The sequence below is a fragment of the Strix aluco genome, chromosome 1, assembly GCF_031877795.1.
Source record: "Strix aluco isolate bStrAlu1 chromosome 1, bStrAlu1.hap1, whole genome shotgun sequence".
Lineage (NCBI taxonomy): Eukaryota > Metazoa > Chordata > Aves > Strigiformes > Strigidae > Strix > Strix aluco.
Window position 1 is genome coordinate 43,445,501 of NC_133931.1, and position 16,499 is coordinate 43,461,999.

The following is a 16,499-nucleotide window of genomic DNA, read 5'->3' on the forward strand; positions in this document are numbered from 1 at the left end:
GAGTTACATGTGCTCTTTAGGTTAAGTGTAATATTTGAGGCTGATGCATTGTATACATAGTGTAGGGCACTCTAGAGAAAACTTGAGGTTATTTGGGAAGAGATGCTGAAGAAACTTGAAAGGTAATCAGTTGAACACAGTGAAGAGAGACTTTCCCACTCAAGCAGTTTAAAGCAACTAAAAGGCCGCTTCTCTCTATAGACTCTGATGTCTAGAAGTCATTGTGGAGTACAGTTAGGAAGTTCATGAATGTGTGGAAATGCACATCAGATGCAGTGCTGTATGTGAATATGTTGTGGCAACTTAAGGGTATAAGAATAGCTAGTAACAAGAAAGATGCAATGCTATACAGAGTAATTTGTCAGTTTATATTTTTTGAAAAACTTTGCATGATGTTCAGTTTCTATTTACTTTCAGCCCTGGTGTCATTGTTTCAGCCCAGAGGGCAACTGGCCACCACACAGCCACTCGCTCACTCCCCCCCCCTCAGGGATGGGAAGGAGAAGATACAACAAAAAGCTCAGGAATTGAGATAAGGACAAGGAGGGATGATTTACCCGTTATGGTCATGGGCAAAAGACAAACTCCTTAAAGGAAGGAAAAAAAAAAAATCGATTCAATTCAAACACCACCACCACTTAATTTTCCAATCAAACGGAGTAGGACAGTGGAGAGTATAACCACATCTTAAAAACACATTTCTAACCCCCTCCCTTCTTCCCAGCTCGACTTTGCTTCCAATTTCTCTTCCTCCTTCCCTCCAGTGGCACAGGGGATGGGGGTTGTGGACAGTTCGTAACCCGTTGTCTCTGCTGCTCCTTCCTCCTCAGGGGGAGGACTCCTCACACTCTCACACTCTTCCTTTGCTCCAGCATGGTTCCCCTCTCACAGGAGACAGTCCTCCATGAACTTTCTCTGACATGAGTCCTTCCCACAGGCTGCAGCTCTTCACAGACTGCTCCAGCGTGTGTCCCTCCTGCAGGTCACAGTTCTCCCAGCAATGAACTGCTCCAGCGTGGGCTTCCCACAGAGTCCCAGCCTTCTTCAGGTGCAGCCACCTGCTCCAGTATGGGGTCCTCCCAGGCTGCAGGTGGGTATCTGCTCCACCGTGGACCTCCAGAGGCTGCAGGGGAACAGCCTGCCCTCTCACCCCAGGCTGCAGGGGAGTGTCTGCTCTAGCAAACCTTTCTTTCCTTCTCTGACTTCACTAGTTTGCAGAAGTATCTCCCTCCCAACTTCTCCTCACAACTCCCACTCCTCCTCCCAGGTTGCCCTTAAATACATTATCACAGAGGCGCAGTCACCATGGCTAATTGGCTCAGCCTTGGCTAGAGGCAGATCCAGTTTAGAACCAGGGGAGCTTCAAGAAACTTCTCAAGGGGGGTCACTGCTGTAGCCCCCTTTACCACTACCAAAACCCCCACCACACACCCACAGACCCAACACACCTGGCATCCCTGAGGAGATAATTGCGAGGAGAAACATTGCCTAGAATTAGCATAGTAAAAAAGATACAATGTACTATTGTATTAAACTTTATCAAATATAGTATGAGACCACTGGTGTAAGGGAAGAAAGTGACTCTCAAGAAGTTCTCAGAATGTCTTCTGGTTAACTTGAAAATGGGATTCTTTGAAGAAGAATAGCTGTAGAACACTCTTTTTTTTTTTTTTCCTTTTTTTTCTTTTCATTGCTTACCACTCTCATGTTACCACCATTTGCCTTTGGGATAACAGGTTTTATTAATTCTCTTTGAGTGAAACATGTGCCTTTGATGTAGCTGATTAAAGCTGATTTAAATGAAGTACTTGTATAATTTAATGGACATCCACAAAGTGAATCAGTAGATAATGGTTTTCTCTTAATTTCAATTACTGGAAGAGAGCAACCCATTGCCTCCTTTTTCTTTGCAAAACTTTACAAAACTTAAAACTTCTAGCCAGTTTGCTGAGGTGTAGTGAACCTTGCTTCAGGCATTGAAGTGGGAGGTTTAGCTTCTCCCTGTGGAGAAGATAGGCTTTCCTAAGGGCTCATTCAAAGTTCTTTTTTTAAAAGGCTACTTGTCTGCATTAATGGATGGAGCAGATGGAGTCTAAAAGTTGGTCTCTGAATGTTCCCTGGCTGTGAATACAAGCAAACTCTTAAAGTGGCTTCTGCTTTAAATAATTTGCTAGTTATGTTGCAGTATTTAAAATTATTTGGGGGGATCTTTAAAAGGCTTCAGTATTTTCAGTCTATGTACAAAAAATAAGTGGAGGTTTCCCCAGGATAGAGACATCTAATAATGTGACCTTAAAAATAAAAAAAACCTCAAACATTTTCTTTAATATTTTTTATATTTTAATGCCTCCAGTTACTGCTTCTAAGTTGAAAAAAGTGAAGACATCTTGAAAATAAATTTAATAATGTACTACAAACACTGGAATTTGAAAATGATGCTTGGTCTAACTTCAGGCTGTACCATTATAATCTAGAGCTAATGTGAGGAAAGAAATAAAAAAACCACCCAACCCATCTGTTGAATAACCATAGAAACAGCTAATCAAGATGCATGTTACTGTTTCAGAAATTTTTGAGGAAAATCTTGCCATTACGAGGAATCAGAACTTCCATTTGCTACAGTTCCCCTCATGTATCTGTGGTTGGACTCATCGCTTCTTCCCCTGCAAATGTTGGGGATCAGTTGGCTGATTCAGACCAACTGAAATTCTGTTTTGGTAGACCTAAGTCATTGTTACACTGATGGCTCAAATAAGGAGGAGAGGCATTATGGGTATAACACATGGTTACATAAAACCTTTCGGAACGCTGTGAATGTTATATTTTGCATAGCTGTGTTAACACTTGATTAGAGGAGCTTTTTCCATACAGAATGTGAGTCCTGAAAATGGAGGATTTTAAGTGCCTTGACAGGAGTTTATAGATCCTTCACTACAAATTTTGTATGTGCTACTGTTTGCCCCCCTCGCCCCCCTGATTTCTCAAGATGCTGTCTCATATCAAATGAGACTAGTTTGTAAAAATCTACATTTTGTATGTGCACCCTCTTAGGAGAGCTGTCTCTGCCTATTAACTCAGTATTGTGGCAGGTCCTCTGGTCAGCAAATGACAGGCTCTAGCAAGTTAGACAGGATCTTTGCAGCAGCAGGTATATGATACCTTTTAGAAAATGTTGCAAAAGAATGGCGAGAATATGCTGTAACAGGAAAATGCAGCGCAACAAATAGTGTGTTATTTCTTCTTTCTGATGGGTTTATTTATGAGAAGGAAACTAAACAGAAAGTAAAAGGTTGCATAGTGTAACTTTTGTTTGATCTCTTTTGCCTCTCCTACTGTTCTTGGGACTTACAGCGGTGTGTTATAGCAGAGATTGATGTGGTACAAAGCTGCTTGGTTTAGAACCAGCTGAAAGCAAACAACCATGGAGGGTGCTGTGTTATTTCTTTGCAATAAAGAATTGCTGTCCTGAGGATGATAGAGCAGCTAATATAAAGGTTAGTATTGGTTCAGTTAATTGAGTATCACTCTGATATCATAGCATACAGTACAAATAATGTGAGCTGTATTTTGTTGTCTTTAAGGCATCCGTTTGCAAAAAAGGATGTGCATTACCATCTCTTTAGTCTTTGATTTCCCTGCTGAAATATGATGCTACTTTTGTTAGTTTAGATGTTAAACAAGTGTGATGTGCTTTCCCCTTACAGTCCTGCTGCAGGCCTTTCATAAGTGCTATGTAGTATTTAATTTACAATTATAATTTTCTTACGTGATACATTTTGGATGTTAATAGATTTCATCTGCGTTTTTTAACTCTTTTCATGCATTTCCAGTGAAGAAGTTGTTGAATTGTATTTTTTAAAGAAATTAATACTGGCAGACTTCATTCCAGAACTTAAATATGTTCAAACTAACCATACTGACTGATTTGAAATTTCGAGTTTTCTGATAGCATTATCCCTGATCTAACTTGCACCTACCGTAGGACACGTACAAGCTTGTTTACCATATAGTGTAGCAATAGCTCTCAGCTGCTAACACACCATATACTGCTTTTATCAGTGATGTGGTTGTGGGAAAAATGATGATAAACTTCATTTGAGGTTAGCATCTTATTTAACCTGAGTTGATTGTTACAGGTACTAGATTACTGCATCTAGACAAAATGGAATCAAACCTGAACTGGTAGGATCCCTTAAATGGTGTGGCCAGCACTGCTATTTTTTTTTTCCTCCCCAAAATATGTTCCTGAAAGAAAAGGTATTCTTTTCCTTAAGAAATCATTCCTTTGTTGGTTTTTTCCCCCCCTTGGGCAGAACAAACAAAAAAACTGCAAAGTTTCTGTATGCTTGTCCAGTTCATGGCCCAGATCTAACCTGTGGGAAGATCCTATCCAGGTCCCAAATTTTATTGCTTCTAATATGTCTCTGTATGTGCAGGCCTTTCAGCTGGCAGATGCTGCGACCATTGTGTGTATTGAGCACTATGTAGAAGTGCCTGAAAACCACCTGTCTCTGTATGGCATCAAAACATAAGACAGTCTTGCCACAAAGTACATGACACATAAGTGCAGTGGGAGTTCCTGCTGTAATCGCTTCTTTGAGTGTCGCTGCAAGGAAAAGGTCTTTCTCACCTCTTCTCTGGAATGTACATATTTTACAGTCCTCGGTTTACAACATGGACATTGACAGCATTCAGCTGCTTACTAATAATAGATTTGAGCAGCATGTGTAAGCACCCTCCTGGATCTTAGTAGGGGATAATCTTTCCATAACCTTCAGATATGCTTACCATTTTCTTGAAGTAAACAGTTCTATTTTGCAGCAAAAATGGTCTAGTGATGCTGCTCTTTTCAACAACAAATCACAGTAACAAGGCATATATCTCAACTGATGAACATAATTTCATCGATGGTATATAATACAAATTTGTCAGGCTTTATAAGTGTGGTATGTCCCACTGGAACATACCCAAGATTCGGATTAAGATTTAGAAGCACTGTGGCACACTACAGTGTGATACCCGGCCAATGCAAAAGTTTATCTCCAACCTTGTACTGACTGAACTGGTAAATCCTGAACTTCGTCTGAGCCTGCAATTTGAAATCCTTGCTCTGTTTTATACAAAGCAACTCTTCAGGGATAGACTTTAAGAAGCACCTTTCCCATTACAGGGAAGAGGGTATTTTCCATCCGTTTGAAGCTGACAGAATCACGTGTGTGCCGTCATTCCGAGCCTTCTGACAGCTGAAGAAAAGCCTGACCATGGGAAGCGAATTCCCGGTGCCGTGTTTTACGGCGTGTGCCGCGTCGTGCCCACAGGCCGGCAGCCGAAGCCCGCAGGCCAGCGGGAGCAGCCACGCCGCCAGCTGGAGAGGGCGAGCCATTGTAAGAGCTCAGCGCGTTTAACTGTCCTCCCGCTGGGTTTGGGGGACGGGGCGGTGATTCCAAGTGATCATTTCACGGTATCAGTGGGTGCGGGACTCGCCGATCCCCCCCAGCGGGCCGCCGCCTGCTCTCCCCGCTGCCGGGGCCGCCCCCCCCCGCGGCCCCGCCCCGCCGCGTCGGCGCTCGGCAGCTCTGCCTGGCTCCTGCCGCCGGCCATCGCCGCGCGCTGCCTGGCGCCGCCGCTCTGCCTGCTGGGTCGGGGCGCTGCGCCGCGGCCTGGCTCCGCTCGTGCCCGCAGAGCTCGGCGGCGGCCCCGGCCGCTTCCCGCGCCCCGAGCGGAGGGGAGGCGGTTCTGCTCCGTGCCGCTCCGCCAGGCTTCGGCTCCCGTTGCGCGGGCCCCGCTCGGGCCGCCGCAGCCATGACCACGGAGGACGAGATCATCCGCATCGCCAAGAAGATGGACAGGATGGTGCAGAAGAAGAACGCGGTGAGCGGGGGTGGGACGGGAGGCGGCTGGGATGCGCGGAGCCTCCGCGGGCCCCGGCGCAGCCCCGGCCGACCCCGCTCTCCCTCCTCCCAGCGGGCCCGGGGCCTTTCCCCTTCTCGCCGCGCGGCGCCGGGGGCCCTTCACCCGCCTCCGTTTGTTCCCCCGCTGCCTGGCGGCTTCCTCGCCGCCCCGCGCGGCTGGAGGGGTCGCGGCGGCTCCCCCGGCACCGCCTCGCCGAGGGAGGACGTGGAGCCGCCGATGTCCGCTGCGGGGGGGCCCTCGCCCTGTCAGCCGGCTCCCCGCCCCGGCGGCGGGCAGGGAGCGGCGCCTCCCCCCGCCCCAGCGCGGCGTCGAGCTCGGCGCCTTTGGCCCGGAGGAGGTTCCTGCCCGGGCACCGGCCGCGGCTCTAAACGGCGTTTCCCTCCGCTTCCCATTCATTAAAATCTCAATATTGGCCTCGCTCGAGAGTAGGAGGTGATGTGGGAAGCCCGGTTGGCTGGAGGAGAATGCCTGCGGAGGTGGTCTCCAGATGGATTGTTTTCGCCTTCAGCATAAAAAAAAGGTGGAGTTGTTTAAAATATGAATGAAGAACCCTAATTCTGCTTCGGCAGGGCGGCCTGAGTTGTGTGGGCAAACTTCGGAAGCAAGTGGGGGATGTGAGCCGCTATTTTTTTTTTTTAACGGGGAACAAAGTGTGAATATCACTTTAAATGTGTTTATTAATTCAGGGAGTAACTTTAACCTCACAATGGAGATAAAATAGGTAGAATTCAGTTAGGTTAGTGCAAGTGTTACTCTCACGTATGCCCATGATGTAGAACTTACTGAGATAATGTATAACATTTGTACTATTGCTCTGAAGCCATTAAAAAAAGTAAAATCCGACTGCGCAGCAGTAGCCAAATACCTGATTGTGGTTACACATAGAAAGCATGCAGGTAAATTGTAAACTCGGTTTACTGCTTCTTTTTCAGGTGGGCACATTGTTATTCTCTTGTAACTTGTGTAGTGTGATTGCTGGTTTTCTTGCAAGCTACTATTTTAGTAAATTTAAGGGTTTTTTCTGTATGTTATGGTAGTGCATTGAACACTCGATATTAGTGATAGTTCAGAACTGAGTGGTGTGGAATTTCAGTTTATAGAAGTCTATTGCTGTTTAAGACAATGGAAATGATAAATAATATTTTAATAAGATTTGCATATTTATAGAAATACCAATTGCATTAAACAAATGAAATTTGTTTCATTGGGAATCCAAACAAATTCATCGCCAGTACACACAGACCATGCTTTGTTGTGTTTCAAAGTCCTTGATGTTCCATAATATTGTACGGTTTAGCTCTGATATATTTGAACCCTGTAATGATACAGTGTGGAGGCAGGAGCCTTGTCTAGTGGAAAGAATTTTTTACAATAGCGTTTATTCTTTTGATTATTTTTTTCCTCTTTGTCCCCTCTCTTTTTATTTTTATTCCCCATGCTTTTCAGCACAAAAAAGTTCAGTTTCACTTTCCTGACTTTAAAGTTGAAGTAGTGGCTCTTTCCTTTGAGATGTTGAAAGAGTGAAAACATAGTGTGAAATGTTTAAATATTGTGGTAATGAGAATGATCAAGTGCAGTCAATTACTTTTTATTTGGAAGACTTCTGGCAGTAGAAAGAAAGTAGCAACTCCCAGGTGATATGGGAACTACTGTTGGTGCTGGGGAGCTGTGCTGCAGCTATGCCAGAGATGATCCTGGTGACCACAATATATTTCTCTGTGATCTGGGAGGCTTAGGAATTTGGATGTAGCTCCTTGCAGCAGCTGGGCACGTGTATTCACGCTCTAGCATGTGTAACCTCATTAACTTTCAAAGCTTTAGGGAGCAGCACAGTGTCTTTGCTGGGGTCAGCGTAGGTCTGATGTGGCCAAAGGCAGTGTACACGGCCGGGCTGGACTGTGCCTGGTTGGGGCCAGCAGCTGGCTCTTCGTCTTCACCCCTGTCCCAGGAGCTAGAGCGTGGGCAGCATCAGTTGTGCTTTTGTACTTTGTCAGAGAGGAGCTCGTTCGTTCCAGCTCATTACTGCACGCAAGTGGCTCTGTTGTTAGTCGGACGCAGTCTCAAAAACCTAAGGCTGAGGGCCGATAGTGGAGATCTGACAGTTTATCCAAAGTGCATGTGCGTACCATGATAAAAACCCTTAGTTGTATGATAGGAGAGGAAGCACATCACTATTTAACCCAGGAGATGTCTCTGTGTTTTTCTTGCTAGCCTTTGTCATTTATAAGGTATTTCTTCTTTAATTGCACAATGTGATTTCCTCCTTAATCCTGCCCTGCAGTTAAAATGCTAACTTTAGCAAAATTAAGATAATCTCTATGAAGAGGTACTTCATTGTCTCTCAAAAGATGAAACTGAATTGAGAAATGCATTCTTACATAAGTACCTGCTGGATAATGATGTTCCTGACAACCTCTTATATTCATTTTTTCATTCGTACTCAACAAGAACAGGTATTTGATGTATGTCTTTGAATGAGAATGATTTGATGAAACCCATCAATAAGAGGGGGGAAAAAAAAAAAGCTTTGATACCTTTTCACTCTGAAGTTGTCAAGACTCAGATGGCAAGAGATGCTTCATCCCTCATATAAAAGGTGACTCTGTGGCTTGTGGCAAAGTGCTCTTTGGCGTTTCTTTTGAGGAGTTGAAAAGGCAGGCTGTGCAGACACCCTTCCTGAGTCAGACTCTTGGTGATTTGCCCTGACTAAGGATTTAATTGTAGCTGTGCAGGTTTCATAACTATTTTAGTGGAGTGATATATGCAGTTCTTTTGTTTTGAAGGATGAAATAATAATGCAATATTGTATTTAATATACTGTGAGATACATATTTCTTCTTTTACTTCTAATATTGGTTGCATGTTTGAAATAGATGCTACTCCTCCTTCAGAATAACTGGTTGGATTAGAACACATGTAGTGCCTTCCTTATAGCTTTTGTTGTGTGTAAATACACTTTTTTTCATTAAGGTATGAAAAATGAGGTTGCATTCATGGATTTAAAAGAATCAAGACCAGTTGAGTAAGTTTAGAGAAGAAACTGTAAAACTGTCCATGTCATTAAACGTTTGTTCCCTTAAGTAGAACAGAATTGTAACTGGTTAGCTCTGTGGTCTTCAGAAACGTACTCCTTTTTCTATTGCCTGAAGCATAGCTTTAAAATATGAATATAGAACGTCATTCTGGTGTTATAATCTGATCAACTGAGAGAAGCTGAGAGGAGTAGTCTACTAAATCTGTATGAAGCTGACTTCTGCTAATTCAAGTAACATGGTAAACTGAATGCCAACAAGCCTAGTGGAATGGGGCGTTGCCATTCATTTTCTATAAAATTATAGAAATGCCTTTAAAAGAAGATTTAAAATAATGTTCTTAATGGTTGGGTTTTTTTAAACAGAGAAGTCTTACATTAGAAAAATAGGAATTACAAGTTTTACTGTGCAACTTCCACTCTGGTTTTGAGGAAAAGAGGGCATTTGATTTTACACTAGGAAAAGTGGTTATGAAAAACTGTTTAGTTACTGTGAGTTCAAACTCAATTTAAATTTAAGGCATCTGCTTCTTGGTACACTTAATATAATTGATTAGAGTGAAGGCTTAGAAAGCATTAGTGCATTAGAAATGTTGGTAATTTGGTACAGAAAACTGTGAAATGTAGGTAACATCTGTGTAGTGAGTACCTGGGTTTTTTTACTTGTTGCATGGTTTGTTAACCTCCTATATATCAAGTTACTAGTTTTGGGAAATGTGAGGACTGGGAATAATAGTTGTTTTGACATGTGCAATTGGAAAGGCATTTTAGAGAGGCAAAGAAGTTTTGACTAGACTGTATTTCTAAGATGAGGTGAAGAGAGCGGTACTTTGCGTTACAGTATCATTGGTATGCTGAAATTGCAGACTACAGTAATCTGTTTATTTTGAAATCACATACTGTGTGCAGTTGGTAATAACTGGTTTGGATAAGTAAGCGTTACTGGATTGTAATTTTGTCACTTGTTTTGGCTAAGAAAATTTTATTGAATTTGATTTTGTAGCAGTGAAGATAGTTAACTTGCTTTACTTGGATCTATGTTTGCACAGAAGAAACCATGCTTATGACTGTTTAGAGAAATAAATGGTTTAGTGTGCTAACTCAATTTAGCACCTGAAAACAGCATGACATTTCCCAGTCTTGCATCATTGCTGCTAAAATTAAAACTGGAGAAGTTTTGTGTATCATGAATAAAAGTTAAATAAGGCTTTTTGCTATGATGACAAAATAATAAAACTTTAGTTTTATAAGTGAATTGTGTTTGTGTAAGGTGGGACATAGTGAAATGTTTCTTTTTAGAGGCTTCTTTGCTGTCAGATCTGTTTAAAAAACAGAGGTTGTAGCAGACATTTGCAAGTGTCCAAAGCTGTGTCTGTTTGGATGTGACACAGAAGTTCCACTTTCATCTTAGTCTCTTGGTGGTTATTTTATGTGCTATCTTTAGTGGTTAAATTGTAAGACCTCCAGATGCAGTAGGAGATTACAAGAGTTTCCTTGCAACAGGTGTCATATTAGAAGTTGATTAGGGAGAATTTAAAACTAAGGACAAGCAAAACACATATTAAACAAAATTGAATGAGTTGAGAAAGAGGTAAGGAAAGAGAAAGGAGTCAAATTCCAAGATTTGCAAGATGGAAATTGTGTGGGGTTTATTTCCAAACTTTATGAATTAAAAAAGTGGGAAGGTAATGGTCTTAGCCTGGGTAGAGTGGCCTCTTATATGTGAAGGCAGTTGGTGCCTTGCTGTTCATAGGTCACAGATTCAGAACCATATGCATTTGAAAGACAGCAAAATCATCTCAGCCCTTAGGAGGTTGCTGTAGTCTGACAAGCCATGTGCAGAGCTTTGCTGAAGTAGAGGTGGTAAATCATTCAAGAATGTAGAGGTTACAGTAAATTATGGAGCTCACATTTATGAAAACTTTAAGGGCAACATTGCCAAGGAATGAATTGTTAGTTAGGGTAGCTGTGTATAGAGTTTATTAGTGGTACAATCTCTGAAATTAACTCATCTGTCTAGAGAGTTGCTGTTTGCACGGTATTCATTTGTACCTCCTTATGGTCTTAGCAGGGGAAAAGGAAAAAAGAAAACCTGTGACAGCTGAATGGAACAGGTGCATTATCCCAGATGTCGTAGCACATTAGGATGGGCTCTGGCTTCTAGTTTGGAACGTGTTGATGCTTGGCCGGCCTGGTATAGGCTGAAGAGTGTCGACACTAATCTATGCAGCCTGATCTATGTATTTCATTGAATTAATATTTAAACTTAATAGTTGAAAATAAGACTTGAAAGCAGGTCTTGCTCAACTTTTTCTATTTGGGTGTTTGTTGGTAGACATACTCACAAAGTTGTCTTTTCTGTTGGGGAAACTGTAGCTGCGTCTAGTAAAATAGTGTAATCTGATCACAGTTTTTAAACCAGTAAACTTGTTTTACCACACCACTTCAAATACAGTTAAGAATGTTGGCTATTTATGTTTTATATATGTAGTTATATGTGCTGCATGGACTATGCAGAGCTTCTTGACTCCAGGTTCTTGTGATAAAACAGGTGAAGTTGTTCTGAACTGAAAATTACTGCTGTTGTCTGGCTTGTTTCTGGTGCTGTTAAGTGAAGTACCTTTGAGGCTGTTTTCATGAGGATGTGTGTTGGTGAAGTAGTAATTGACAGAATGCTTTAACTGGCATTTGAATTATATGGGGTAAAACTTCTTTAGTCTGAGCAAATACTTGGATTTCTGAGTTAAGGCCTGTTAATGCTTAGTTTGTGAAGCAGAACATTCCCTGTGCTAGAGTTCTGTAGATAAATTGGGAACTGATGGTTTGAATCCAGTCTGGGACCTTGAAGGCGTGTATTGTTGATATTATATTTAAAGTATCCAATTGCCACTAAATTTACTTTTCCTTTTTTTCTTTTTTGCAGGCTGGAGCTCTTGATTTATTGAAGGAGCTTAAGAATATTCCCATGACCCTTGAATTGTTACAGGTATGATTTTCTTATTGTTGTTATATTGCAAATATTAACTTCATAATGATGAAAGTGAAGCCAGCAAATTTGGAAGACGGTTGCACTATTAAAGTAGATCCCTATGTAGAAACTCCTTGGAAGAATCAGTGTTATTATAAGGTAACTAATCTTATTTCACCCTGATTTAGGTCACTTATCGTAAGTGTTTTCTTCCAGTAGCAAGCTCTTAAAGCTTATCTTTCTAAGTTGAAAATAGTGAATTTTGTCATGGACAAAGGGGAAGAGCTGCTTATAAACTTACCTTACATATAATCTTAGGTTCTTACTAACACAAATGTGATGTGTTTCCTTCCTTCTAAAGGAGAATGCACCCAATTGCAGCTAATACTTTCTTATGTAGTTAGTTCTGGTTTGGGATTGTTAAATGAGGAGAAGCATAGTTCATATCTTCAGGTGAGTTGTATTTGACAATTTCCTTCCCCCCCCACCCCCTGTAACTCTGAGTAGTGAATTTCATAAGGTAATTGTATTCCTACTTACTGTTCCTCCCCTTTTACTCTGCTGGCCAGGAGTGATGGTGTGGTACAATCTTTCTCACTTGCATGCATACTTTCTCTAATTTTGCTTGTCGCTACATCTCTAACATAGAGTTTGTCATGTAATTCCTCAGTGAACAACTGTCGTTCCAAAATAACTAGTTATTTCCTATCTCTGAAAATTTTCAAATGGCAGAAGTAAATGTAAGACCTGATTTGCTGTGGTAGCCACTTAAATTGGAAGAGACTGAAAAGTAACTTTTTTCAAAGTGACAATTAATGGTCATAGATACAGAATTAGCTATAAAGTTCAAATCTTAAGTGTCAGTAGAAATGTCATTCTTCATGTATGCATCCTACATGTTTGCAGAATGTATGTGGTGCATTATTGCTAATACTGTTTGTGACAGAAAACAGGAATTTGAAAGTGTTACCTTAATGCATGAATGAGCATGGCTGATTTGACGCTGCAACCTTCTCTCCTATGTCCAACCTCCTTCCTTAAAAAAAGCCCAAACCAAAACCCCTCTTCAAGCCCCACACAAAACAAAAACAAAATCCAAAAAACCCCTCTGTTAACCTGATTCTTTTGAGTTTCTTTGTGCAGATCTTAATACAGAATATTTGTGCCATAATGTTTTTTGCCTTTGGAATGAAAAATATATCTGCGTGTGCTCCAGAAATTCTGTAAATGCTGCTATGCAAACCTGTTCTGCTTAGTGTGAAGAATGAGATTAGAAGGAGAAGTTTTACAGAGAAGAGCAAAACAATTTTACCCTTGAACTGTGAGGATTTGGAGAACGTACAAGTAGATAACATTCTTTTTCTAGTAGCAACAAAAACCTTAGTAAAGTTGTCAACAGAGAAGGACTCTTAATCTTGCTAAGTACAAACAAACTCAGCTCTCTGGCTTTTGGGTGCTTGTGTGATTCTGACTTAATTTATAATAGGGTTGCATATTAATTCTGTCCAGTTTTCTATCCTACTTGAAAGAAGCTGTGTTGGGGCGGGCACCGTATGAGTTTGTAAAGAAGATTTCTCTGTGTTACAGTAGGTCTAAAGGGATCTGGTGTTTTGGTGTACTCTTGCATAGCAGATTGACTGTAGCTTAGTTAAGAAGTTTTTCTTAAATATCCACTGATGTACTCAAAACAGTTCCATTGCATAAGGTTGCATTTAGCACCATGTTTAGACTCAAATTTACATTATTTTCGTTGAGAGTTTTATAAATGGGTAAAGTCTGCCGTAAATTTTCTATGTTAGTCTCCCAAATTTGCTTAAGCGATGGAGGACTCAGAGAACAGTTGAAATGCAAAGTAATCATATGCATTGCTCTGGCAGTAGATCATTAGTGTGCTAATGTCAAGAAGGGTGATGATCAGGAGAAAGTGGGAGCACTAACTCCCTCTATGTAGATTGAGGTATCTATTGATGTGTTTCAACTGATGAAACGCAGGACACAAGCGAAAAGCGTATGTCTACACCCACATTTAAGCAGTTTTGAAAGCTGGCTACGTTGACAAAAGCACTGCTAGCTGATATGGTAGTTTCATTATTCCTCTGTAATAAGAGAAATGACAATTTTTCCTGTAACACGACTGTTGCTTCAGTCTGAGCTGGCGAGGTCCTCTGAAAAATTTACAGGTATGTAGAATAGGAAGGAGAGAATGTCAGTAGTCTGGACTTGTGCTTGTGTGTTTTTCGCCTCTTTTTTGTCACAGAAAGCTGAAGTGGTTACAGACAATAGTACAACTGTCATATCTAACGAGTTTTATGTAAGCAAGCTGATCCTTGCTCAGCTAGGCAGGGAGCCAGTAGCCTTCCTCACATGTGATTTATCCAGCGGTCAGAATCGCAAATCTGTTTAGCAGCCACACGGTATTAAAGGCATCATGTCTCTGGTGCTAATTGTGGGTAGTGCGCAGCTAAACAGCGAGAGAGACAGTGTTTATTTTAATGAACAGGTTTTACTGGGAATTGCACACACTGATGTGGAACTAGGCTGTGGTGTACAGTCCTCGTTAATGACTTCTTGCCAGTTCATTGGCGAGCCAGGGAGACCTGGGAACCTGGAGGTAGTTCTTCAGGGGTTTGGTTTGGCTCTGCTTTGGTCCAGGTGCTCACCAATTTGCTGTCCTCATATTCTCTTACAGTTTGAAGTTGGTAACACCTCTGCTTGCTTTAGTGGTTGCTTTTCTTCCCTATGTTCCTTACATTTTCTCATTTGGTCTGGTTTAGAGATCACCATATGCCACCATGTTCTTTGTTTTGGGTTCAGTCATAGGTTACTTATGCTAACTGATGCTCATACCAACTGAAGGCTGCTTGGCCTACAGCTTGAATGCCTCGGGTGGAAACAACCATTTTACGCTGTCTCTGAGCCTCCTTACTCTCAGAAAGCAGATTAAAAGTGCTCTAGAATTTGAAGTCAGGAAGAAGGAACCATTAAAAATGCATTTTGGACAGTATGAGGAAGGTTTTCGTATACCTGCACACTTACAAAGTGGCACAGAGATAAAGCACTTCCACGGGTTACACTGGGCTAGGCAAAAATACTGGAGTTTTCCACTTAAAATGGCTCTCATGAGAACAGCTCTGTAGGCTGAAAGACTGAGGAAATTTCAAATGCTGACAGCTGGCTTGTGATTAAAGCACAGTCATTTTGAGACTATAACTCTGATCTTTTGTGATTACCTGTGTCAATTTGTAGGCAAATAAACTGGTAGATCATTCCTTTCCCTATCTTTAGGTGAGGCCAGATCAAGTGCTTTGTAAAGCAAACAAATGAACTATGTTTATGTACTGCCTAAAGAAAGCTGGCAGTTTAGACAGCTACCATAATCTGTTTCTCTTGTGTGATCAGAAGAAGAAATTAATTTATCCAATTAATTTCGAGTTTTACTTGATTTTTTAAATTTTACTTACCCAAGTAAGTCTGTAAAGTGGTGTCTTTTCTTTTTGGTGATGAGAGTAGGCCGTGGTTGTGCCCAGTTATCAATGGAGGGTTGGGTTTTTTGTAGATCCCTTTTTCTCATTCAGGTATGGTGAGTATTTTATGGAGTTCCAAGCATGTGCTGTTCTTTCTTGTCTGAACATAATGTTGAGTGTTAAAAATGTCAAGAGATGTGGCCAGTCTGAGTGAGCAGAGTCCATCTCAAAACACTTTAGTTACAGGGGAGTAGCCATCTGTTTTCTTTAATCCAAAATATGTCTTTAGAGCTGATGCTCAGACCTGAAGTTATTTGATGTGTTTCCTTTGCTGAAATAGCTACTGAATATTTCAGTACATTTCCAGTCATTTAGCACATATGTGGTGCCCCAAAAAGTGTTGTGTGGGTTGTGAGCGAGTAATTTACAGGAACAAATCATTTCCATTTTTAGTGAGCTACAGAGATTTAAATTTTCCTTTAAAGGAGAAGGAAATTTACGATGAACTACTGCAGAAGTAAGTAGAATAATTTGTTACTGAGTCCCATAAATGGTAAATGCAACAAAACTGGGCATTTTAAGAACAATTTAAAAAATGTAGTCATCAATCAAAATATGAAATGATAATAAAATACTAATTTGTATTGTTAAACCTTTTTGCCTCTTGTGAAACTAAAAGTGTGGAAATGTTCTACTTGTTAGATTAACATGTTAGTAGTCTTCTAAAATGAAACTTCTGTTTCTGTTGAGCTAAACGTATGTACTCATCTCCTGAGTCTTTAAGGAGTGAATTTTAAGTTAATCTCCTTTTCACTCTATAGGTGGCAGTAATGCCAAAGGTTTAAACCCTGTCACTATCTTGGCCTTTTCAGAGAGGTAGCCTAGTTTCACTGTTTCTATCTAAAAGCAGAACACTATGTGCTTAAGATTTTAAAGAATCTCAGTATTGCCAGAATTATTAGGAACCTAAAACATGATCGCTCCCAACTGATATTACAGCTTCTTCCATAGCCACTAAATGGGATTTCTAAGAGTATGAAGTCACTGAAGCAGTTGGCAAGATTCTGATCATGCCAAAATATAAGTGCTGTCATTACTTCACAGAAAAATAAGGTTTTGAGGC

The 16,499-nt window shown here is 41.1% G+C and overlaps 1 protein-coding gene across 1 annotated transcript in view; it reads left to right on the top strand.

Moving 5' to 3' along the window:
- Nucleotides 1-16,499, top strand: part of LOC141921130 (acyl-protein thioesterase 1) — a 50,891-nt gene that overhangs the window by 17,266 nt on the left and 17,126 nt on the right. The window contains exon 9 of the mRNA XM_074819237.1: nt 11,868-11,930. Within this exon, the coding sequence (XP_074675338.1) occupies nt 11,868-11,930 (63 nt within the window). The remainder of the gene's footprint in view (nt 1-11,867; nt 11,931-16,499) is intronic.